At 39.8% G+C, this 25,776-nt stretch overlaps 1 protein-coding gene across 1 annotated transcript; it reads left to right on the top strand.

The window, feature by feature from the left end:
- The first annotated feature begins 1,357 nt into the window (after window positions 1-1,357).
- On the top strand, window positions 1,358-20,235 carry HAPLN4 (hyaluronan and proteoglycan link protein 4). Its single transcript, XM_073661048.1, has 5 exons — window positions 1,358-1,565; window positions 1,886-2,003; window positions 3,872-4,234; window positions 4,349-4,651; window positions 12,112-20,235. Exons 2-5 carry the CDS (start codon window positions 1,886-1,888, stop codon window positions 12,468-12,470), a joined length of 1,143 nt encoding a protein of 380 aa, XP_073517149.1. The 5' UTR covers window positions 1,358-1,565; the 3' UTR covers window positions 12,471-20,235.
- The last annotated feature ends 5,541 nt before the right edge of the window (window positions 20,236-25,776 follow it).

Below are 25,776 nucleotides of genomic sequence, written 5' to 3'. Positions count from 1 at the left end.
TCATGCGTCTATGTGGATTGAAAAATTGAAAAGTTCTAGGTCATGAAAGAAGGAAAAGAAAAAATTAAAGCGCAAAAATAAAAAATGGGCAGGTTTTTTAAAGAGAACCTGTCACCAGGTCAATAGTGGCCAGTTTCTGCTCCTATTTTATTCCCACTGCTCCCCTGAGTTCGCTCTTTCTTTTTTCTTAATCCACTTTACAGTTTCAGAGATATGAGCATTTTTATTCAGTGCAAATGTTTATGTTCTTTAACAAGGTGGTAGGGCTCACATGATTTTCTCGGGGTGACTTTAGGCTGCTCTGCATTATTACCCACTTGGTCAAGACCATAAAAATTTGCACTAAATAAAAAGGCCCATGTCTCTGGAACTGTGTGGCGACCTTACAGAGGATTTCCACTACTTTTTCATTGATGACCTATCCTTAGGACAGGTCATCAAAGTCTGATTGGCCAGAGTACGACACCCATCACCCCTGCCGTTCAACTGTTATCAGTGTCGGCGGTCGGAAGTATTCACTGGTGGTCTTCTGACAGTGGCCACGGCAGGGTACTGCACATCTGCCTCCTATTGATTTGAATAGGAGGCGGATGTGCAGTACAAGCCTCAGCCACTGCCAGAAGATGGAGCAGGTCGGCAAGTGTGCACCTCCGGCTTGCAGCCGCCGCTGGGAACAGCTGATCGGTGGGGGTGCCGGGTGTCGGACCCCGATCAGACTTTGATGACCTGTCCTAAGGATAGATCATCAATTTACTGTAAAAGTAGTGGACAGCCTCTTTAAGGCTCCTTCTTTAGAAATAAGGAGATTGCATGGCTGTATTCTCAATGATACCTCAAACTCCAGTGTAAGTGTAACGACTATACCAAAGTGACGTTGTGCCAGTAGTGATGTCGTGTCCAATGGCTGTAAGCTGTGATAACATTTTGCTATTAATAAATATTTATTACCATTTTATTTTTTGCTAATAAATATTATTTTTTGTAAACAAAAGAAAGTATTTCGATTCAAATTAGCTTTCTCCAAGAAGTGGTTCAGCAGTAACACGCATCACTGACTACAGCTTCCTTTATTATTGGCCTTCAGTACTATAGGTGCATAGCAGAAGTTTATAGAAAGTTTTCCATGTCTGCAGTGCATAGTATAGACAGCACAATTCTAAAAGCATTTTTCAGACTTCCAATATTCTTAAAGAATAATGAGTTATGTAAAACTCTACATTTCAGGATTCCTTGCTTGTTATAAGTCCTGAAATGCTCCATAATGTTTACTCCTTATGAGCCAATGAACTGGGCTGTATTGGGGCACTTTGGTGCAGTCTGCCCCTGCAGTCTAGCAATGCAGGATGTGAGAGGTACAGTACTGCAGTACTGAGCTATGGGACATGGAGCTGCAAGCTCCCTATCTCTCCCCCCTCCATCCCAGCACAGGCTCTGCAAGAAGGAGGAAGGAGGGGAAGGGGGTGTCTCTGTTTTGGTGCAGTTCACCTTATGCTGGATGCAGGAACAGGCTGAAATATCTCTGGGACTCCTAAATTCCCAAGGTCAATGTTAACAGGCGCCTTAAGGTAATTTTAGATGATTTTTTTCCTGTACATATTTATAGTTCTCAGCACTTTTCATAAGGATTGCTTTATTCTCTTTTCCCTCTCTTAACCTCTTGTGTATCATCACTGCGTAACTGCGAATTGTCCTGTTATCTCTTCCTTTTTATAAATTAGTTACAAAATACCTGCAAAATACCTTCAACTTTTTTGGCTTAATAGACTTTAACTCTCCTATTACTGCAATTCTGCATACGATGTAGACCTGCATTGTGTACATGAAGCCTTCCAACTTGCTGACCCTTATCTGCTTGGTGTCCTTTCTGTCTCCCTCTTTTCCCTAGATGGCCCGAGGATATATATCATTCCCTTATGTCTTCTGTGGTCTATACCTGACTGTCCTCCATTCAGCATTTCCTGCAGACAGTAACAGGGGCCAGAGAAAAATAGTCCATGTTCAAGGTTAGTGACTACTCCAAGTTTGTACTTCTTCGTACTAGAGTCGGAAACCGCCAGACTTATATATTATTGATTCCATATATTATCTGGATACATACACAGGTTTGATTTATATATAAAATAACAAAATAAAATGCCATTTCCAAGATAAATGTTCTCAATTAAATAACCATTTGCATAGCAAGTAGGAAAGATCATGCTTACATACATGTGCAAGCTCTGGTTGGTCACTGGGGCATCCACAGTTTGGGAATGGTGGCAACTGGCAATTGCCCAGTGTAGCTAATGCCGAATGGTGAGGGACTTTATCCAGTAATTATACCTTTCTCATATGCCACTGGTTATTTTATATGCAATGTATCTTACTAGTTATTATGTCTTATCGTTATCCTGTTACATTTAGTTAACCTGACAACATACTGTATATACAATATACTGTCTCTCTTTATCATTTGACCAATGCTCATAAATAGAATAAAAATCTACTATATATGAAAATACTTTCCCCCAGTTAAAGGGAATGTGTCACTGGATAATGACCTATTGTTTAAATCTGTTTTTTTATGGTAAATGTATCTTTAAGAATTCTTGATAATTTTATTTTCAATTTTCCATAGCACTATTTATATAAAAAAAATCAGACATTTTGAAAATTTCACACTGGTCACTGGACCTAATGCTAAACTCATACTTTGTAGATTACTTTTCAGCAGTAGCATTACCATAACAGACAAGATTGCAATGAAAGATGATAGTCACAGCTCAACCTTACTCTCCTTCACAATAATGGTATACCAGATTAGAGCATGCTCAGATAACATTTCTACACAAACAAATAGGGTCTGACTTAGTCTATTGTCCATATCAAGAATAGGAAATAGGAGTCTAATATTAGACCTCATGAGCTGTGTGAAATTTGCAACATTTTTATTTAGAAATCGCATAAAAAATTAATACATGAACATAAAAAATTTATTAAACATACATTTTACACAACAATATGTAGCAATGTGTCATTTTCTGACAATACATTCCCTTAAAACAGGGGTGGGGAACCTCAGGCCCGAGGACCATTTACAGCCCGTGATGACCTTTTATTCAGCTTCCCCACAGAATCCCGGGGACCGCAGTACTTGGGCTGGCAGCTGTGTTTTGATGGCCACCGGCCCTTTCGTTTCTTCTTGTTCTGTGAGCACGTGCCTTCACTAATGAACGCTGTGGCGCGTGCAATGAAAGATTACGTCCTGACACCAGTGCCAGCGGCAGGACGTGCTTTGTGGATGGAGATAGGGCGCAACTTGTACGGCCCCCAAAGATTGGTATAAATATTCAAGTGACCCTTGGCAGCAAAAAGGTTCCTCACCCCTGTCTTAAAACAAGCAGGAGCCCTAAACGTAAACAATCCTTTTAAGATCAAATTTTCTTTTAGGAACATGCTAAAGCCAATATTTGGCTAGACTTTTCTCTATATTCAAGGTTTAGATTTAGTAACACATCAGCGGAATCCTTGGAATTCAGCCAAAAATATTCTTAAATTATCTGTGACATTGGTACTCAGCTGTAAATTATTTTTCCATTGAAAATTCATTAGTTATATTAACATTCGAAGATATGATGAAACACCAAAGCCAAAAAATGTAACCCATTGCTGCTGCTTGGCGTATGGTGAGAGGGAGTGCCTGTGGCCTCCAAATCTTTTGGGTCTTCGAACAAAGCCTCTTGATTACATTCAGTTTATGCATATGTTGGTACTCATATTCCGCACTTTGCAAAATAGCAAGTGCACTGGAAATTACATAAAATGTTTGCTTTTCCATTTTATAAACAAATTTTAATCTTTTTTTCTCTCTCTCCACAATTACTAATTTTAGAGGGTGAGACTGGGGAAGTAATTGTGCAGACAGCTCCAGGTATAGTGAGCACACACAGGGGTGGCTCCATTATTCTTCCATGTCGTTACCACTATGAACATACTGGAGAAGATCCCGCACCAGTGCGCATTAAGTGGTCCAAAATCAGTGATCCATCATCCTTTATTGATGTGTTTGTGGCTCTGGGAAAGGAAAGCAGAGGATTTGGATCCTATAAAAACCGAGTGTCTCTTCAAGAACATGATCCAGGCGATGCTTCACTTATTGTTCACAATATTACTCTAGATGACTATGGAAAGTATGAGTGTGAAGTGACCAATGAGTTAGAAGATGACACAGGGACAGTAAAACTGGATTTAGAGGGTAAAGTAATTCTCAACAAACATATCTACTTTCTAAGATTAAATGTAAAAATGTGTTCAATATTCCAAACTTATTCTTCCTTTGGACGCCTAGCTCTTTTGTCCTTCATTTCAGGTGTGATCTTCCCTTACTACCCACGACTGGGGCGATACAAAATGAACTTCCATGACGCAGAACAAGCTTGTAAGCACCAGGATGGAATTCTTGCTTCCTATGACCAGCTACACGAGGCCTGGCTTAATGGACTTGACTGGTGCAATGCCGGATGGCTACATGATGGCTCAGTGCAGTATCCAATCTCCAAACCCCGTGAAGAATGTGGAAAAAGAGACACCCCAACTGGAGTTAGAAACTATGGCTACAGGCACAAAGATGATGAGCGCTATGATGCCTTCTGCTTTACATCCAATCTTAATGGTACAATTTTCATTTAGAGCTATATTATTTTCTGTAAACCATAGAAATATTAGGAATAACAAGACTTTTACTAATATTTGAAATCAATGCGTCTAAAGGCCAAAATACTTTTGTATAGATAATAGAATTTCAATATGACCTCTAATAATAGGGCATACATACCATAAAGACATACATTGCCTGATTTAGGGATGGACAACCTATTTTGGTCTAAGGGAAACATTATCAGACTGATCTGCCTGAGATGGTAATATTGCAAAGGATGTTACCCTCAGGAATGCTGTATATGGCATATCCAAAAAATTTACTATAAATGTCTGATCAGTGCTGGTTTCAGTCCCAGGACTCCAACCGTATTGTCCCTTGCTCGCACTCTAGAAGATTAGAGACCATGCATGTTAGTCTTTACATTGTAGTTTATGTGAGCTGCTGAAAATGTCAACTGTATCACTACTCTGATAAAACTACAATGAAGATAGCCACATACATGAACGGCCATCTTTTCATCTACTATTTTCTGGCACAGCACGAGGTCAGGAAACCCACATTCTTCTCATGATGCCACACAGTGCACAATTTATACTTACCTGTCCCACACAATGTGCCACATGCTTTGAGACAGAATTTGAATGTAGCATATATCAATGATCTTGATTCAGTGTCTGTGTACCTTGCTATATTTGTGTCTTATTTCTCCATATTTAATGTCTTTTTTCTATAAAAGGACTTACATTAGGGCCTAAAATGTAACAACCTAATGCAAAATGATCTGTAGTCCAGTTTTTACAACTATATCTATATCATGCTTAGTATACTTAATGAATGTAAATCAAAGGATATTGGAGTATTTGTGCAATGTACTGCATGTGATGGTAAATATCCTTTTATTTATACTATAATATTGCTATACCAAGCATTTCCATGCCACTGCCTGCATCTGTCTTATGATCGAGCATTAGTAGTTTGGAGAATGATGTATCTAAGAAGCTGTGTAAAATGTCAAGTCATGAAACTTTGGAGTACCAATAATTCAGATAATGCTGAATGGTCCTTATTCCATAGCAATGTGTATTCTGGAGCATGTGCAGGTCTGATTATTATCCGTACTACAGTATATACAGTTGAAACCAGAAGTTTACATACACTATATAAAAAGACACATACAGTTAGGTCCATATATATTTGGACAGAGACAACATTTTTCTAATTTTGGTTCTAGACATTACCACAATGAATTTTAAACAAAACAATTCAGATGCAGTTGAAGTTCAGACTTTCAGCTTTCATTTGAGTGTATCCACATTAAAATTGGATGAAGGTTTAGGAGTTTCAGCTCCTTAACATGTGCCACCCTGTTTTTAAAGGGACCAAAAGTAATTGGACAGATTAAATAATTGTAAATAAAATGTTCATTTCTAGTACTTGGTTGAAAACCCTTTGTTGGCAATGACTGCCTGAAGTCTTGAACTCATGGACATCACCAAACTCTGTGTTTCCTCCTTTTTGATGCTGTGCCAGGCCTTCATTGCGGTGGTTTTCAGTTGCTGTTTGTTTGTGGGCCTTTCTGTCTGAAGTTTAGTCTTTAACAAGTGAAATGCATGCTCAATTGGGTTGAGATCAGGTGACTGACTTGGCCATTAAAGAATATTCCACTTCTTTGCTTTAATAAACTCCTGGGTTGCTTTGGCTTTATGTTTTGGGTCATTGTCCATCTGTAGTATGAAACGACGACCAATCAGTTTGGCTGCATTTGGCTGGATCTGAGCACACAGTATGGCTCTGAATACATCAGAATTCATTCGGCTGCTTCTGTCCTGTGTCACATCATCAATAAACACTAGTGACCCAGTGCCACTGGCAGCCATGCATGCCCAAGTCATCACACTGCCTCCGCCGTGTTTGGATCATGAGCGGTACCACGCCTTCGCTATACTTTTCTCTTTCCATCATTCTGGTAGAGGTTGATCTTGGTTTCATCTGTCCAAAGAATGTTCTTCCAGAACTGTGCTGGCTTTTTTAGATGTTTTTTTTAGCAAAGTCCAGTCTAGCCTTTTTATTCTTGATGCTTATGAGTGGCTTGCACCGTGCAGTGAACCCTCTGTATTTACTTTCATACAATCTTCTCTTTATGGTAGATTTGGGTATTGATAAGCCTACCTCCTGGAGAGTGTTGTTCACTTGGTTGGCTGTTGTGAAGGGGTTTCTCTTCACCATGGAGATTATTCTGTGATCATCCACCACTGTTGTCTTCCGTGGGCGCCCAGGTCTTTTTGCATTGATGAGTTCACCAGTTCTTTCTTTCTTTCTCAGGATGTACCAAACTGTAGATTTTGCCACTCCTAATATTGTAGCAATTTCTCGGATGGGTTTTTTCTGTTTTTGCAGCTTAAGGATGGCTTGTTTCACCTGCATGGAGAGCTCCTTTGACCGCATGTTTACTTCACACAAAAACCTTCCAAATGCAAGCACCGCACCTCAAATCAACTCCATGCCTTTTATCTGCTTAATTGAGAATGACATAACGAAGGGATTGCCCAAACCTGTCCATGAAATAGCCTTGGAGTCAATTGTCCAATTACTTTTGGTCCCTTTAAAAACAGGGTGGCACATGTTAAGGAGCTGAAACTCCTAAACCCTTCATCCAATTTTAATGTGGATACCCTCAAATGAAAGCTGAAAGTCAGAACTTCAACTGCATCTGAATTGTTTTGTTTAAAATTCATTGTGGTAATGTCTAGAACCAAAATTAGAAAAATGATGTCTCTATCCAAATACAGTTATATGAAAAAGTTTGGGCACCCCTATTAATCTTAAGCTTATTGTTTTATAAAAATTGGTGTTTTTGCAACAGCTGTTTCAGTTTGATATATGTAATAACTGTTGGACACAGTAATGTTTCTGCCTTGAAATGAGGTTTATTGTACTAACAGAAAATGTGCAATCTGCATTCAAACAAAATTTGACAGGTGCATAAGTATGGGCACCTCACCAGAAAAGTGACATTAATATTTAGTAGATCCTCCTTTTGCAAAAATAACAGCCTCTAGTTGCTTCCTGTAGCTTTTAATGAGTTCCTGGATCCTGGATGAAGGTATTTTTGACCATTCCTCTTTACAAAACAATTCCAGTTCAGTTAAGTTTGATGGTCGCCGAGCATGGACAGCCCTCTTCAAATGATCCCACAGATGTTCAATGATATTCAGGTCTGGCGACTGGGACGGCCATTCCAGAACATTGTAATTGTTCCCCTGCATGAATGCCTGAGTAGATTTGGAGCGGTGTTTTGGATCATTGTCTTGCTGAAAGATCCATCCCCTGCGTAACTTCAACTTTATCACTGATTCTTGAACATTATTGTCAAGAATCTGCTGATACTGAGTGGAATCCATGCGTCCATCAACTTTAACAAGATTCCCTGTGCCAGCATTGGCCACACAGCCCCAAAGCATGATGGAACCTCCACCAAATTTTACTGTGGGTAGCAAGTGTTTTTTTGGAATGCTGTGTTTTTTTGCCGCCATGCATAACGCCTTTTTGTATGACCAAACAACTCAATCTTGGTTTCATCAGTCCACAGGACCTTCTTCCAAAAAGAAATTGGCTTCTCCAAATGTGCTTTTGCATATCTCAGCCGACTCTGTTTGTGGCGTGCTTGCAGAAACGGCTTCTTTCGCATCACTCTCCCATACAGCTTCTCCTTGTGCAAAGTGCGTTGTATAGTTGACCGATGCACAGTGACACCATCTGCAGCAAGTTGATGCTGCAGCTCTCTGGAGGTGGTCTGAGGATTGTCCTTGACTGATCTCACCATTCTTCTTCTCTGCCTTTCTGATGTTTTTTCTTGGCCTGCCACTTCTGGCCTTAACAAGAACTGTCCCTGTGTTCTTCCATTTCCTTACTATGTTCCTCACAGTGGAAACTGACAGGTTAAATCTCTGAGACAGCTTTTTGTATCCTTCCCCTGAACAACTATGTTGAATAATCTTTGTTTTCAGATCATTTGACAGTTGTTTTGAGGAGACCATGATGACACTCTTCAGAGGAGATTCAAACAGGAGAACAACTTGCAAGTGCCCACTTTAAGTAGCTTTTCTCATGATTGCATACACCTGGCTCTGAAGTTCAAAGCTCAATGAGGTTACAAAACCAAAAAAAGTGCTTTAGTAAGTCAGTAAAAAGTAGGTAGGAGTATTTAAAACAAGAAAATGATAAGGGTGCCCATACTTATGCACCTGTCAAATTTTGTTTGAATGCAGATTGCACATTTTCTGTTAGCACAATAAACCTCATTTCAAGGCAGAAACATTACTGTGTCCAACAGTTATTACATATCTGAAACTGAAATAGCTGTTGCAAAAACACCAATTTTTATAAAACATTAAGCTTAAGATTAATAGGGGTGCCCAAACTTTTTCATATAACTGTATATATGGACCTAACTGTATGCATGCTTTTCTAAAAATCTGACATGAATCTGACCATTTTAGGTTAATTAGGATTACCATAATTTTTAATATTTGCCAAATGCCAGAATAATGAGAGAGAGGATGTTTTAAGGCATTTTTATTACTTACTGCAAAGTCAAAAGTTTACATACACTAAGATTACTATGCATTTGAACAATTCTGGACTGCCCATATGATGATGTCATGTGCTTGGAAGCTTCTAATAGGTTTTTTGGCAACATCTGAGTTAATTAGAGACACACCTGTGGATGTATTTTAATGCACACCTGAAACACACTGCTTCTTTGTGTAGCATCATGGGAAAGTTTAAAGAAATCAGCCAAGATTCATCTGTACAATTATATGCAAGTACAAACAAGATGGGAATGTCCAGCCATCATACCGCTCAGGAAGGAGACGGGTTCTGTGTCCCAGAGATGAACATGCTTTGGTCCGACATGTGCATATCAACTCAAGGACAAAAGCAAAAGACCTTGTGAAGATGATGGCGGAAGCTGGTAAAATTGTGTCAATGTCCACAGTGAAATGAGTACTGTATCAACATGGGCTGAAAGGCCATTCTGCCAGGAAGAAGCCATTACTCCAAAAGCTTGGGCGGAAATGGGTCTTCCAAATGGACAATGACCAGAAGCATACTGCTAAAATGGTAACAAAGTGGCTTAAGGATACCAAAGTCCATGTTTTGGAGTGGCCATCACAAAACCCTGATCTCAATCCTATTGAAAATTTATGGGCAAAGCTGAAAAGGCAGGTGCGAGCAAGGCGACCTACAAACCTGGATCAGTTACACCAGTTTTATTAGGAGGAATGGGCCCAAATTCCGACCAACTATTGTGGGAAGCTTGTGGAAGGATATCCCAAACGTTTGACCCAAGTCATTCAGTTTAAGAGCAATGGTACCAAATACTAATGAAATGTATGTAAACTTTTGACTTTGCAGTAAGTAATAAAAATGCCTTAAAACATTCTCTCTCTCTCATTATTCTGCCATTTGGCAAATATCAAAAATTATGGTAATCCTAATTGACCTAAAACAGCAAAGGTTTATTCTGATTTCATGTCAGATATTGAGAAAAACGTGCATATGTGTCTTTTGATATAGTGTATGTAAACTTCTGGTTTTAACTGTATATATTTATTCATACTTATATAAATATATATAAATAAAATCTTCCAAACCACTGAAATTCAGGCCGCTGTATTTATAAGATAATAATGAAATGTGTATATATTCTATATATTCTATTGTAATTGTATTTAGGTATAAAAAAGTTGGTTCAATGTGCGGGACACTACACTGTGTTCCAAATTATTATGCAAATAATATTTTCTCAGATTTTCCCAAATTACCTATATGAATTGCCGTCATTGTAATTTTCCAGTCAAATAACTATTAGAGTTCAATTGAAAGGTTTTTGTACAAACTGCCTATGATAACAGTATATTTAAAAAAAAATAAAAAACTCAAACTGCACTCAAAATACATGTTCCAAATTATTATGCACAGCAGAGTTTTCAACCTTTTCATTTTAATAAAGAACAAAAAAATTGTCATTTTTGAAATTATAAGCATTAGCAGGTTATTACAAACTGAAATCAAACAGTTTTCAACTCAAGACTTTATTCTAGGTGATGTTACATTTGCACATAGGACCGCTTGTTCGAAAGGAGCTTCTGAACTCTCGTCCATTGAATTTGTCAGGTTTTGGATGGTTTCTGCTTCAATTGTTTTGCATGAGGACAGAATACCCTCCCAGAGCTGTTGCTTAGATGTGAACTGCCTCCCGCCATCATAGACACTCCTTTTGATGATGCTCCAGAAGTTCTCAATGGGTTTGAGGTCAGGGGAGCATGGGTGCCACACCATAAGTTTGTCCCCTTTTATGCCCATAGCAGCCAGAGATGCAGATGTGTTATGTGTAGCATGAGACGGGGCATTATCATGCATGAAATGATCTCGATGGTCCAGATGGATGGAGTGGAGGATGGCTGGTTGATGGACACCCCATGCAAACACGGCTACGGCGCTAACAAGGAGGAGGTGGAGTAATGTTTTGGGCTGGAATCATGGGGAGAGAGATTGTCGGCCCTTTTAGGATCCCTGAAGGGGTAAAGATGAACTCCATAATGTATGTTGAGTTTCTCAAACAGCACTTCCTTCCATGGTTCAAGAAGAAGAACCGTGCATTCCGCAGCAAGTTCATTTTCATGCATGATAATGCCCCGTCTCATGCTGCACATAACACATCTGCATCTCTGGCTGCTATGGGCATAAAGGGGGACAAACTTATGGTGTGGCACCCATGCTCCCCTGACCTCAATCCCATTGAGAACCTCTGGAGCATCATCAAAAGGAGTGTCTATGATTGCGGGAGGCAGTTCACATCTAAGCAACAGCTCTGGGAGGGTATTCTGTCCTCATGCAAAACAATTGTAGCAGAAACCATCCAAAACCTGACAAATTCAATGGACGAGAGAGTTCAGAAGCTCCTTTCGAACAAGCGGTCCTATGTGCAAATGTAACATCACCTAGAATAAAGTTTTGAGTTGAAAACTGTTTGATTTCAGTTTGTAATAACCTGCTAATGCTTATAATTTCAAAAGTGACCATTTTTTTGTTCTTTATTAAAATGAAAAGGTTGAAAACTCTGCTGTGCATAATAATTTGGAACATGCATTTTGAGTGCAGTTTGAGTTTTTTTTTTTTTTTTTAAATATACTGTTATCATAGGCAGTTTGTACAAAAACCTTTCAATTGTACTCTAATAGTTATTTGACTGGAAAATTACAATGACTGCAATTCATATAGGTAATTTGGGAAAATCTGAGAAAATATTATTTGCATAATAATTTGGAACACAGTGTATAATGCAATGAACATGTATCACAAATAATCTTAAGAATATTCTGAAATCCAGTATGCCATGATATGACATAATGAATGAAAACATCAGATTACTTCATTGATAAATTTATATATTATTTGTATTGTAGGAAAAGTTTATTTCCTGAAGACATTTCACAAGATGAGTTTTCCAGAGGCAGCTAAAGCCTGTGAGAAGAATGGCGATATATTGGCAAAAGTTGGCCAACTTTATGCTGCCTGGAAACTGCAGCTTTTAGACAGATGTGAAGCCGGGTGGCTCGGCGATGGCAGTGTTCGATACCCAATTGTAAATCCTCGTCAAAGGTGTGGAGGAACAGAGCCTGGGGTGAGGAACCTAGGGTTTCCTAGTAAAAAGTATAAATTATTCGGGGTCTACTGTTTTAAGGGAAAAGTCGGAGCAGAAGAAAACGAAGAAAAAGAAAAGATTAAGGATGGAATTATGCAATGGAAATCTAACCATGTGTAGAGTATGTGATGATGGAGTTTATTGGACACTGATGATCTGAAATGACCACCCACATATACATACTTATACATCAAGGCGCACTGCAAGCTTGTGTCTCAATGTGAAGCAACCTTAAAGTGCTTGCAAATGTGTCAGTATATATACCACATCTAATCTCGTAAAAAGATAGGCTGAAAAGGAAACCATGCAATGCAAGAAGGACTGAAGAGAAAAACAAATATATTCCAATGTCAAATCTTTTGGAAGTCAAGTGAAGAACTCACGAAAATTGATTGTTTGGATCATATACATATGCTAAATCCCATGTACTGGATGAATGGCAATGTCCATAGTGCAACCATGCTGCATTGTAACTGAATAAACCCTTCATTTTAGCGAAAATGAGCATGAAATGCATATAATCAATGGTGAGAACTGCAGGTAATACATGGGAATAATGAGCTCCTATGATGAATATGATATATGACATAAAACAAGTCATATTGCTGGAATACACACTGAAGATAAATATGCTGATTTCATCATCTTGAGATCACTGTAGCTAATTTGTGTATTAGTGAGAAAGTAATGTTGCTTCATGGGGCAGTATGGTATAAAAGGATGATGAGAGTAATGACTGGAAGTTCTTCTCATTCATAAAGTTGATCTGCACTTTTGCAGATCGTTTTAGTACTGTTGGACCATACCAATATATTGGACCATACCAAAATATAGGGTTATTAGTGGCAGGACAGGTACAAGGATGACCTTGTATTTTTACTAAGAATACTATTATAGTGTTTTTATCTCAACAAACCCTGCATTTATTTCACATGGTCTTAGCAAATTAGGGAAAGGGATGTTGTGGAAATGATCAGATTCACTGCCAGCCTTTCCTTTCTGATATATGACAGCACTATTTTGAGATGGTAGCAAACCAAAGCTAACTTGATACTGCCTCCACCTACCGTCCAAGATGATGTTTCAATGGTGGTGATGAGAAGGTATGCTCCTATAGAGCGAGATATGTGTTGCTATTGTGCTGTCATTTTGATTAAAGGTCTAAAACATAATTTGTTGCTCCATGTGTGGAGAAGAACTGTACTACACATGGGATAAGTGGCTTGCTAATAATACACCACAGGACTGATGTGCAACTTCATGTATGATGAGACTAAAGAGAGGAATAAGCTACCATTTTGGTAATATGGTATTAGGATACAATGTGTTACTGCAGAGCTTGGAGAGTAGATTTGGGGCTCTAGAATAAAACAATGAATGGTTACGTATATTACTGCTGCTATGCATGTACTACAGTATGTCTCTAATGATTTGAAAGGTTACATCAGTTTATGGAACTTTTGATGCTACAGTATATATTCTATCATTTCACTAATCAAATTTTTATAGCATTCTGGTTATCACAGATGGCTCCTAAAAGGGTTTTCTGTTGTCTTAGGCAAATCAGGTTATATATCAGGTTATTCACTGTAGTAATGAAAATTTATGATACTTTGCTATTACACTTTCAAGTGTATGTGAACCTTTCCAGCAGTAGAGTGTGATTCTCAAAACTTGTGATAATTGAAAGGGAATCTGTCACCAAGTTTCTGCTACCCCATCTAAGAACAGCATTATGTAGAGTCAGAGACCCTGATTTCAGGGATGTATCACTTATTTGGCTGCTTGCTGCATTTTTTTTAATAAAATCCCTCTTTTCTCTGCTGCAGATCTAGCAATTCTATGAATGCTGAGCTCTATATAACCCCACTCACACCACTGATTGGCAGCTTTCTATGTATACTGTACAGAAAGCAGCCAATCAGTGGTGGGGGTAAAGTTATACAGAACCCATGAATATGGAAGACTACACGACAACAGGTTTACTAGTCCTCTAGTGATAATCTCCTCTTGATAAAACAGTGATTTTATCAAAACTACTGCAAAGAGCCCAGTAAGTAACGCATCGCTGGATCAGGGTCTCTGGTTTTAAATTATATTATTCCCCGATTCGGTAACAAAAACCTGGTGACAGATTCCCCTTAAAGATTCAGTATTGTTAATATTTGCAATATCATGTCAGCTGCTTGTCATTTGTCCCATAGCAATAACCGAAAAACTACCACAATTTTGGTGACAAAGTGATGGTATTATTTATTTTAAGAAAAATAAAAATAAATGTAAAAGGTAGTTTTGCATTTATGCCTCTCTCCACAGCCCCCACTATGGCAGTGTAAAGTGGCCAAGAGCTGTAGTCTTGACCGAGCTGCTGTCCAGTTAAGCTCTTTCGCTTTACAGGAAAACCATGTACCAGTCCCAGCATGCTGTCAGGTGTGGGGTGCATCACACTCACTTGTAGGCCACAGTCCTCCACTGTCTCCAGGCCCCCATTTCCCAGAGCCATCGCACACAACTCAGGGGACACTAAGCCCATTGCAACTAGCAAACGTTTACTGGTCAGTTCAAGTTCATCAGGTTGTAACATGTGGGATAGGGCACAACACTTCGTATTCCCTACTTCCTTAGCGTGACACATCTTCAGTCCTACCATTCGTTTCTCCTGGACCATCCCTAAACCCACTTACTCCGTTAGCCCTAGGGATTTCCTGTACACTTCCACAGTGCACCCAGGATTGGCCAACTGCCCTTCACATAGTTCCGCGTCCATCTTCCCCTGTGAGTCAGAGGACGCGATCCACTCATCAGCCCCCACACTCCTGACGATGCTGGAATGTGTGCAAGGGATATCAGTATGGTCTCCCACTGCTTTGAACGACTGGTACATGCTGGCCCTAGCAGCCCACTGCTCCTGAACTTGACCTTGTCTCTGTACTTCCAAATCTCCCAACTGCCAGGAAGTGAGTCTCTTTTTTAACCTCACTAACCCCCTCCCACTGTGGGCTAGCCCCAAATATTAACTATATCTTATTCTATATCAGTATGTACTATGCCTAATGTCCTTATTTTATGTCCTATATAGCTGATATGTCACATAACTATATTAACAGTACTCATACTATTCCCTATTGCATCCTAGTTACAACACAATACATAGTTCACATTTCACATTGCACTACACATACATATGTAGAACGCATGACATCATTTACATTACACGTTTTTTGTCTTCAGAGACAGGAACAGGGAAATACAGTCCACACCCTTACAGCAGTACCACCCAATATTCCTTTTCTAAAACCAAGGATTCCACATACACTTGTACTTCACCAGTTTCTCTTTTTCAGTAGGATACTGTACATTGATTTGAATATTTTTCCACATTTCTATAGATCGTGGATTCTTGCTCATCCATCTCTTCAAAATACATTTCCACACCACCACCGGTAGCCAGCAATGAGATATCTCTTCGGACTCACATTATGGGTTGTAGTTGGACATTAACCTTATCCAATCTTGTATTAATAGAGACTGCCTCACTTAAAAGCGGGTTCAGATCCAGACAGTCGCAAAAAAGGTGAGAGTCATCAGCCCTTTGGATTTTGCACTTGGGGCAGATTCTGTCTCTATCTGTGAAGATCCTATTTAACATAGTGGGGAAATAGTACGGTCTGTGTACTATATAAAATTGTAAGACCCTCAAAAATCTTCCAAGGATAGACTGGAATTGTCTAGGTCCTATTTAACGAATTCTTCTTTCCCAATCCTCAAACAGTCTGGTGAGCTAATTTTATCTCAGTATTAATTTATACAACTTGTATGTTATACACTTAAAAAGAGTTACTTTGATTATCATTTTTATCACAATAATAATATAATAATTTTTATTTATATAGCGCCAACATATTCCGCAGCACTTTACAATTAAGTGGGGAGTCGGGGACATGTACAAACAATAAATTCAATACAATTTAAGACAGTTTAACAGTTACATTAGGAGTGAGGTCCCTGCTCGCAAGCTTACAATCTACAAGGAAATGGGGGGACACAATAGGTGAAAAGTGCTTGTTAAGCACCATTCTAACAAAAAAAAAATCCAACATCAGAAATATATTATATTTTGAGCTATCCATACCGTATATATTTCCATGCTCTATGATCACTGGAGAGCTCCCCCAAAATATCAAGTGCCTTTATTGTAGCACTGTGGAGTATATGGAGATGTCTAAGGCTAGGGTCACACAAGCGTATTTTCTCTCATCCGAGAGAATTGGGTCAATTATGCAAATCACACTCTGATCAGAGTGTGAGCATAGTATGATCCGATTCTTTTGAATGAGGAAAAGATGAAGAAAAAAAATGTCACCATCTTCATCATTCTGTCAGTCCATTGAAATCAGACTGCACTCAGATGACTGATTGACTTGCATGGCTCAGTGAGATCCAAATATCGGATCAAATCCGGGCATGCCTCAATTTTTTTCCTTGGACAGAGGAAAAAATTGGACATGTGCACGACCCCATAGACTAACATTGGTCCAGGTGCGATCCGATGTTTTGTCAGATTGCACTCGGACCAAAAATACGGTGGTCTACACGAGCCCTTATTCTGCATAATGTCTGATATCTTGATGATATTTGTAACATAGTGTCAGTTAGTCATCACTTGTTCCACAGATGATAAACTGCCTCAATTTTGCAATCATGGTTGAGGTATTTAGTTGTTTGCAAAGCAGCAAGTTAGAAACAAATTGCAGAATTGTAACTAGCAAATTTTAGCGAGAATGAATCTCCAACGTGCAAATGTCTGACTCTCTTGTAATAACTTAATTATCTGATTTGAACAGATGGATTAACCTGAAATATATAAAGAAAAAGGCTTTCTCCAGAAACAATTAAGTGCTGATTATATATTATTAAACCACACAAATATTTCTTCTTCTATGCATACACACCTAGGATTCCATTTTTCTCATCTACTGCACAGTAATTTTGTAAAATAAATGGAGGGAAAGGCTTTCTGAAAGAGTAGGAAATAATTGTACATGAAATGCAGGCAGTGAGCCCGACATCCATTAGAGTTGAACCATGCAGACTTCTCATAGATAATCTACATTAAATAGACATAATTATCCTGTTTTACATCTTTCATTTGAATTACAGCTTTCTAGCATTCTTTTGCCAATCAAATTAGGTGAGTTTTATACTTTTTTTGTCTTTTTTCTTCAGCATTGCCTAGAATTGTAAAGATTCTAAACTATGGAATACACAAGTGTTGACAAGCACCATCAAAAGGACTACTAGGCTACGTTCACACGACCGTAATTTCATTGCTGTCCATGAAAAGAACAGATTAAGCGGACCTCACGTCCACATAAAAAATAGTGCAGCATGCACTAGTCTCTTCCATATCTCGAATGAGACTCGCCTCTATCGGGACAAAAAATAGAATCCCATAAGGATCATCCGTATAGGATCTAATTTTTACAGATACATTGCTGTTCTTTAACACAGAAAACTGTATTTGGTCTTGTAAATTTTAATAATTACTGCTGTATAAAAACCGATGCCATATAGATTGGTTACGGATAACAATAAAGATGAAAAATACATAATTTTTTCTGGATGAAAATCTGACAATTTTTTATATGCTCCTGTGAATTTAGCCTTACTATAAGAGTTTACATGAATAGTAGATTAAAGTATCTGTCTTACTTAATATTGTGTATCAATCAGCTGCTAGTCACAAAAATCTGTACTCACCAATTTATTATTATTTTTTTAATTGTAATTTTTATTGAAAGATTTTCATGATTCACAAAATATAGACTTGAAGCAAATAAAAATAAAACAACGTATATAGTAACAGATTACAATGAAAAAAGATGAAACCTAATACGTAGTAGATATGCAGTAAATTATGATAATATTTAAATTTCTAACAATATGAAAAGGAGAGAGGACATTACAAGACTTACAATAGGCAGAGGGGCAAAGGATAAGTATAGGTATTGGGAAATAGATAGGAAGGGAAACAAGGTTCTCAGATATTCAAGAGTATCCAAAAAGTATCCCAAGGAGACTAGATAAGATTAAATCTCTTAACCGTTTCATCATGCAAAGCAGTACGATATTCAAAATTTTTAATGTCTTTGATCCTAGTGTATTATTAACATCCTAGCCATTTCTGGTCAAAAACAAAAAGCCCAAAAAAAACTATTTTATATATTACTATAGTATAGTGATAATTGAAGTAAGACAGCCGAATAAAAAAGGGATCATGAGTTGCTGCTGCCAGCTCATTGTCTAGTAAACATATTTTGGTTTAGGTACTTTCATTTATAATGAGGCTGCAGTGTCCCCAAACTGTCCTAAAAATGGCAGGTCTGGGTCTTGTGGAATAAGACTTTTTTCACATTGGGCTTGTGTCCTAAGTTTGTCATGTATGCCTGGAAAAGCTCCAGGCATATCTGCCAAACATCCATGAGACTCCAGGTTCTTGACGAAGGCCAAAATAAAGCATTTTGTTTGTCATACAATGAGCTGATATTATATTTCTATACTTTTTTTTTACTGTACTGAAAAGTGTACACAATTATCAGAGGCGTAGCTGTGGGTTCAGCACAGAAGGGACGAAAAACGTTGAGAGGGACCCTACCTGGGCAACACATGTTTACATCTTATAGAGGTGCATCTCAATTCTAGTGTTGTTTTTATGCAAGTCAGTGCGATTAAGGTTAATCCCAAGTTATGTTTTTCTTAAGATTCACTAATTAAGTAAACTGCAGCTTCTAATATACAAAGTATTGATATTTAGGCTAGGGCTCCACATTGACTATAGGTACAGTGTGACAGTGTTTGCATAATGAATATCACAGTATACCAATGCTGCATCAGAAATAATGAAAGTGTGTGTGGTCACATCGCAACCCATAAATTGGGGCAGTGGCAGCATGCACCCTCGCTGGCTTGTTACTTTTAGAGCCGACAAAGAATGATACTACTAATGCGCATTGAAAGGGAGAGAGTGTGGCGAGCAGGGAGAATATACTGAGCATGCGTTCGAATTGACAACCTGCATATGCTCAGAACAAAAGAGACCAGATCAGCCCTGGAAACATGTCACTGATGACGTCTATTTTCAGGGCAGGGTAAGAATCGGGTGAATGATCGCAGCCGCCTGATGATGTTCTGTTTGAGGTTCCACAGGGCTTGCTGGGAGACTACGAAACAGGAAGAAGGCTTGAAGAAGGAATGGTAGGAAATGTTTAATTCTTGTAAATGAAAAAAGTGCTACATTTTTAAAATGAAGAAGCAGAGCTCAGAGGATTCACCAGCTTGCCGATTTGCTAGTTGGCCTCTTCATATGAGTAGGCCTGGGACACCCTCCCCCTGCCATCACTGCTGTCTCCACCTCTGTCGACTATGTCTGACCAATACTGAGGCAGCCAAAAATGCAAAAAAAAAAATGTATACAGCACACTAAATATTTTTAACATAGGAATGGCATCTGCCACTGTTTGCCTCTACAGGGGCAAATGTTGATGTCTTCTGTCGGAGCGTGTTATGAACAATGCCTTCAAGAGATCAGCCCTTTATCTAGCAATCATTTACCTATATTCAAATATTTAAATGGTTCTGAAGTTACAATTCAATACTTATTCTGAATTGTTATCAGTAGTAGATCCTGATTATGAATACAGTTGCCTCTAAAATGCTTATAATAAACATGTATGTATGTGGCATGTGAATGACCATATTGAAGCAATTTTTTACTATGTATAACCAAAATCTGAGTTCTGTCATTTGTCACCATACTGTATGTATAACCAAAATCTGAGTTCTGTCATTTGTCACCATTCTATATGTGTTCCTGAAGGGATATTTAAAAAATAAAGAAACCTATAATATAAACTTGTGTTTGAGGACATGTTTTTTTTTTATTTTGTAAAACCTGTTTCTGCATGCACAGATGAATCTTAATATTACAGTATGAAATGCTTGTTTATTAGAAGTAATCAATGAAAAATTTGTTTATGCGAGGTTCATGCTGGAATCCCCGCCCCGCATGTTTCACGGTCGTTAGACACCCCCCAAAAAAACATGTGGGGATTGCTTGTGTATGTGTCACGCAAAGTGAAGGAAGGAACAAGTGTACAACGACAGGAAGTGGGGGAAGGGAGCCCAACAACTAGGGAAAGGGGGAGTGGAGACCCCTAGGCAGATCTAATATCACCCTGACTACCCTATCATCCCTATATAGGTTCCAAACCTATCGCCGAGCGGGAAACCTAATCCCTGAATGTCCCTAGAGGTAGGCCCTAAGTAGGGAGGGGACGGGGTGAACACTAGTCAGGCACCACTGTAAATAAAGACAACAAGGTAAACAAACAAAGGGGATACACTTAGCTTGAGAAGACACCAGAGAGATAACGCCAACTGTCATCCAAGGGAAGTCCAAGAAACTAGCCAACTACTAGTACTCCAGGCATGGACAGAGAAACATAGAACTATCACAGGCAACGCTCTGGAGACACTGTGAGTTTTTAACTAAGCAAGGATGTGTCAATTAGCAGCAGAAGGTGGAGGTCGCTGCTAGGGCGTCTGAATTGCCAAGTGCAGTGACCTTCTACAGCCGGATCCAGAGCGACCGTCTGTCACACTTGATATACCCGTGACAGTATAGCAGACAATCCCCGCTTGTTTTTTTTGGCTGTATAACAGCCGCAAAACATGTGGGGGGGGGGACTCGAGCATGTCACTCGAGCACCCGCGATACTCGGTACATACCCGAGCACCTGATGCAAACTCAAGTAGCGAGCACTTGCGCTCAACACTTGTCGCCATATTGTCATTATTTTTTTCTTTCTTTACTTTTGAAAAATCCCAACCCTAACACAACCCTAACTCATCCCTAACCCCAACCCTAATACAACCCTAAACCTAATCCTAAACGTAACCCTAATCCTAACCCTAACACAACCCTAACACTAACACAACCCTAACACAATCCTAATCCTAACCGTAACCCTAATCCTAAGCCTAACACATCCCTAACCCCAACACAACCCTAATCCTAACACAACCCTAACCCTAACACAACCCTAACCCTAACACAACCCTAACCCTATCCCGAGGGATTCATTCACTATAATGATGCAGCAGAGTTACTCTGTACTCCGTCTGTCCTTTTTTCAGAGGTTCACAAAACTGTGTTGCCGACGGCACTGTTATACATGCCTAATAAAAAGACGGACAGTGTGGGATCATAGGCCAGACGGCGTCCACGGTGCTCAGCGTAGAGCGCAGGATAGATGTGAGCCAAGCCATACTGCGATCTTTGGGAGGCAAAATGAACAAATCAGCAGCAGGTGAAGAATTGGTTTTATTTATTTTTTACACCATTCCTCATGTGATATAAGTGATTAGACGACTTTATTCTTCAGGTCGGTGTGATTACAGCGATACCATATTTAGGTCGGGGTTTTTATGTTTGGCTGCTGTCACACACTAAAAAACGCCATATTTTGAGAGCTATAATATATCCATATGTCCGCCGACAGAGTCATGCAAGGGCTTGTTTTTTGCGGGACAAGTTGATGTTTTTATTGGTACCATTTTCAGGAACGTGACATTTTTTGATTGCTTTCTATTCTGATTTTTGGGAGGAAGAATAAACAAAAACCAACAATTCAGGAATTGTTTTTTGGTTTTATTTTATGCCGTTCCGCGTGTGGTAAAATTGATAAGGCAGCTTTATTCTTCTGGTCAGTTCGTTTACAGCGATACTACATTTATTTGTTTTTTTTTATGTTTTGGCGCTTTTACACAATAAAAACGATGTTATTAGAACATTTTTTTTTTGCATTGATTTATTCTGAGAGCTATAACTTTTTTATTTTTCGGCTGTTGGAGCTGTAAAGTAGCTTGTTTTTTTGCGGGACAAAATGACATTTTCATCGGTACAATTTTTATTTATATTCATCTTTTTGATCGCGTTTTATTCCACTTTTGTTCAGCGATATGATGATAAAGCACCATTTTTTGATCTTTTTTTATTTTATTTTTTACGGTGTTCACTATAGGGACTAGTGGGACAGTTTTATAGGTCAGGTCATTGCAAATATGTGTACTTTTATTTTTTTTGCATAGTAATGTTTATTTATAGGTATAATATATTTAAATTTTTTTTGGATTACAATTTTTTTTTCACTTTCTTTCACTTTTTTACTTTGTCCCACTATGGAACTTTCATTTTTTGCAGGCTGACCGCTTGTATAGCATAGGGATGCAAGAGCATCCCTATGCTATGCGGGCTGTCAGCACTGCACTGACACAAGTTAGATAGATCATGCAGTGCGCATGATATTACTAACTTGCTGGTGCCCGGATGTCGCCATGATGATATCGCGTCAGTCACCATGGCATCGATCGGGACCCCGCAATGACGTTTGGGGGGGTCTACGATCCAAGGTAAGAGGGGCTTTCTTACCTCTGCCTGCTCCCAAAATGCTGCGATCGACTTTGATGACAGCATTTCGGGGCTAAAGAGCCGGGAGCGGTGCAGGATCGCTCCTGGCACCGAGTGCCGGGTGTCAGCTGTCAGAATCAGCCTCTGTGTGGGCGCGATCGCCATGTTGTAATAATACATGCCTGGTTCATAAGGCCCAGGGCATAGGGACGTATTATTACGTAGTATGTCAGAAATGGGTTAATATTGATGTACAGTATTCACCATGGATGCTATCATTATCCTTGCCACTTCTCCAAATACAAGGTATATTGACATTAACCTCCTCACTGTTGTATATCACCAGGAATGTTACCCTTAACATCTTCCCTGACATAGATCAACAGAAATGGTGTAATTACCAAATATGTTATTGTTTTACTATCAAAGGAAGATTGAAAGGAACCCTTTTGACTATACAGCTGGGAATGCCTCCCCTCCTCATTATTAGGAATTATCTTCTAGATCAATGATTTAAAAATTGTAATATACTCTACGAAAACTACAATGTTGAAATGTTAAAGGAGATGTTTGAATTAAAGGAAACCTGTCAGATCCCCAAATGCTATTAAACTACATACATGTGGCACCCCAGGGGTCTGGTTGCCACAGTGGCATTGCCTCCCTCAAAAGAGGGATTCCCTAGTCAGGGATACTAAACATGCAACACTTTCCTGGCTCCAGACCAGCAAGGGGAGTCCCCTCCCCTTGGTAACTGGTATCTGGGGGCGGGGTTAGTTAGTCTTAGTGTCAGGAGTTGAGTTTAGGACGTCGAGGAGACAAGAGCTAGGGACTGGAGCTGAGGTAGCTTGTCCTAGCTAGAGAAACACAGAGGACCGGAAACCGGAGTCCGAGGCTGAGGGGCACTGAAGGCCCAGCAGCAGATACCGTAGGGCAGGAGACTGAAGGTCTCCTGGCCCCATCAAACGCCCGGAGGCTCAGCAGCACAGAGGGACCAGCACCGCTACGTGGGAGCAACGCATGAGTAAGGCCCGAGTTGCAAGCCATACGGGTGAGCACAGAACGTTACACTCAGGGACGTGGGCTATAGCACAGCCACAAGCAGCAAAGCCAAAGAGTATAGTGAGGAGGGGAGGCCTACAACTTCACCTGGCAAGGAGGACTCTATGTTTGCTTCCAGGCTGACCGGACTCTTACCTGTAGCCAGTACCCCAATCCAGGCTTGCCTAATTGTCATCAGTAAAGACCCTGGGACTGCACTATACTGACTCTGTGGTTATTACTGCACTACGACACCCTGTACAACCACAAACATCCACACCCTGCCCTGAAGCTAACTCTTACTGTGGGGAGTCATAACATCCTTGCTGCAATACCACCAGCTTCAGAGGACTGTTCCGCAGCGGCGGCCCCCCCCTTTAGCCGCATTCCACAGGTGGCCTAGTCGGACTCTTTAATCAAACCTATACACATAATTTCCCCTGGATTGACCGCCCTGTGTCACGGACCGGGTCATCGCCACTGTGACTACAACCCCCAGCATCTACCAGCCCGGCACCGGGTACCCCATGGCCCAGGGGGCGCGTCATACACACATGGTCAAAATTGTTGGTACCCCTCGTTTAATGAAGGAAAAACCCACAATGGTCACAGAAATAACTTGAATCTGACAAAAGTAATAATAAATTAAAAATCTATGAAAATGAGCAAATATAAGTCAGTCATTGCTTCCACAGAATTTTTAAAAAAATTAAACTCATGAAATAGGCCTGGACAGAAATGATGGTACTCTTAACTTAATATTTTGTTGAACAACCTTTTGAGGCAATCACTGCAATCAAACGATTCCTGTAACTGTCAATGAGACTTCTGCACCTCTCGACAGCTATTTTGGCCCACTCCTTATGAGCAAACTGCTCCAGTTGTCTCGTGTTTGAAGGTTGCCTTTTCCAGACCGCATGTTTCAGCTCTTTCCAAAGATGCTCAATAGGATTTAGGTCAGGGCTCATAAAAGGCCACTTCAGAATAGTCCAATGTTTTCCTCTTAGCCATTCTTGGGTGTTTTTAGCTGTGTGTTTTGGGTCATTATCCTGTTGCAAGACTCATGACCTGCGACTCAGACCAAGTTTTCTGACACTGGGCAGCACATTTCTCTCTAGAATCCCTTGATAGTCTTGAGAATTAATTGTACCCTGCACAGATTCAAGACACGCTGTGCCAGATACAGCAAAGCAACGCCAGGACATAAGAGAGCCTCCTCCATCTTTCACAGTAGGGACAGTGTTCTTTTCTTGATATGCTTCATTTTTCTGTCTGTGAACATAGAGCTGATCTGCCTTGCCAAAAGCTTGCATTTTTGTCTCATCTGTCCATAGGACATTCTCCCAGAAGCTTTGTGGCTTGTCAACATGTAGTTTGGCAAATTCTAGTCTGGCTTTTTTAGGATTTTCTTTGCAACAATTGTGTTCTCCTTGGTCGTCTCCCATGAAGTCCACTTTGGATCAAATAACGACGGATGGTGCGATCTGACACTGACGTTCCTTGAAGTTCACCTTTAATCTCTTTATAAGTTATCCTAGTAACTTTTGTTACCCTTCGTATTATCCGTCTCTTTGATTTGTCATCAATTTTCCTCGTGCGGCCACGTCCAGGAAGGTTGGCTACAGTCCCATGGATCTTAAATTTCTGAATAATATGTGCAATAGTGTTGAGCGAGCACTAAAATGCTCGGGTGCTTAAAGCTCGGGCCGAGCTCACCGTGATACTAGGGTGCTCGACCCGAGCAACGAGCCCAATGATAGTCTATGGGAGACCCGAGCATTTTTGCGGCGGCACCCCCGGCAGTCTGTAGAAAGCCTAAAAAGTGCCCAAAACGATAGTGACAGTGCTCAAATGACATGGGGACAGCATGGGGATTGCCACAGGAAGCATTTCTGACCCCCAGGTCACTGCTGTCAA

This window comes from Phyllobates terribilis, unplaced genomic scaffold (assembly GCF_046119375.1).
Source record: "Phyllobates terribilis strain yellow unplaced genomic scaffold, ASM4611937v1 Scaffold_1__5_contigs__length_1240528914, whole genome shotgun sequence".
Taxonomy (NCBI): domain Eukaryota; kingdom Metazoa; phylum Chordata; class Amphibia; order Anura; family Dendrobatidae; genus Phyllobates; species Phyllobates terribilis.
This window is presented reverse-complemented; position numbering and strand designations above follow the sequence as displayed.

Coding starts and splice junctions, on each gene's coding strand:
- HAPLN4 (XM_073661048.1), top strand. CDS start 1,886: ATGGCCCGAGGATATATATCATTCCCTTATGTCTTCTGTGGTCTATAC. Junction 2,004..3,871: donor AAAAATAGTCCATGTTCAAG/GTTAGTGACTAC, acceptor TACTAATTTTAG/AGGGTGAGACTGGGGAAGTA. Junction 4,652..12,111: donor CTTTACATCCAATCTTAATG/GTACAATTTTCA, acceptor TTTGTATTGTAG/GAAAAGTTTATTTCCTGAAG.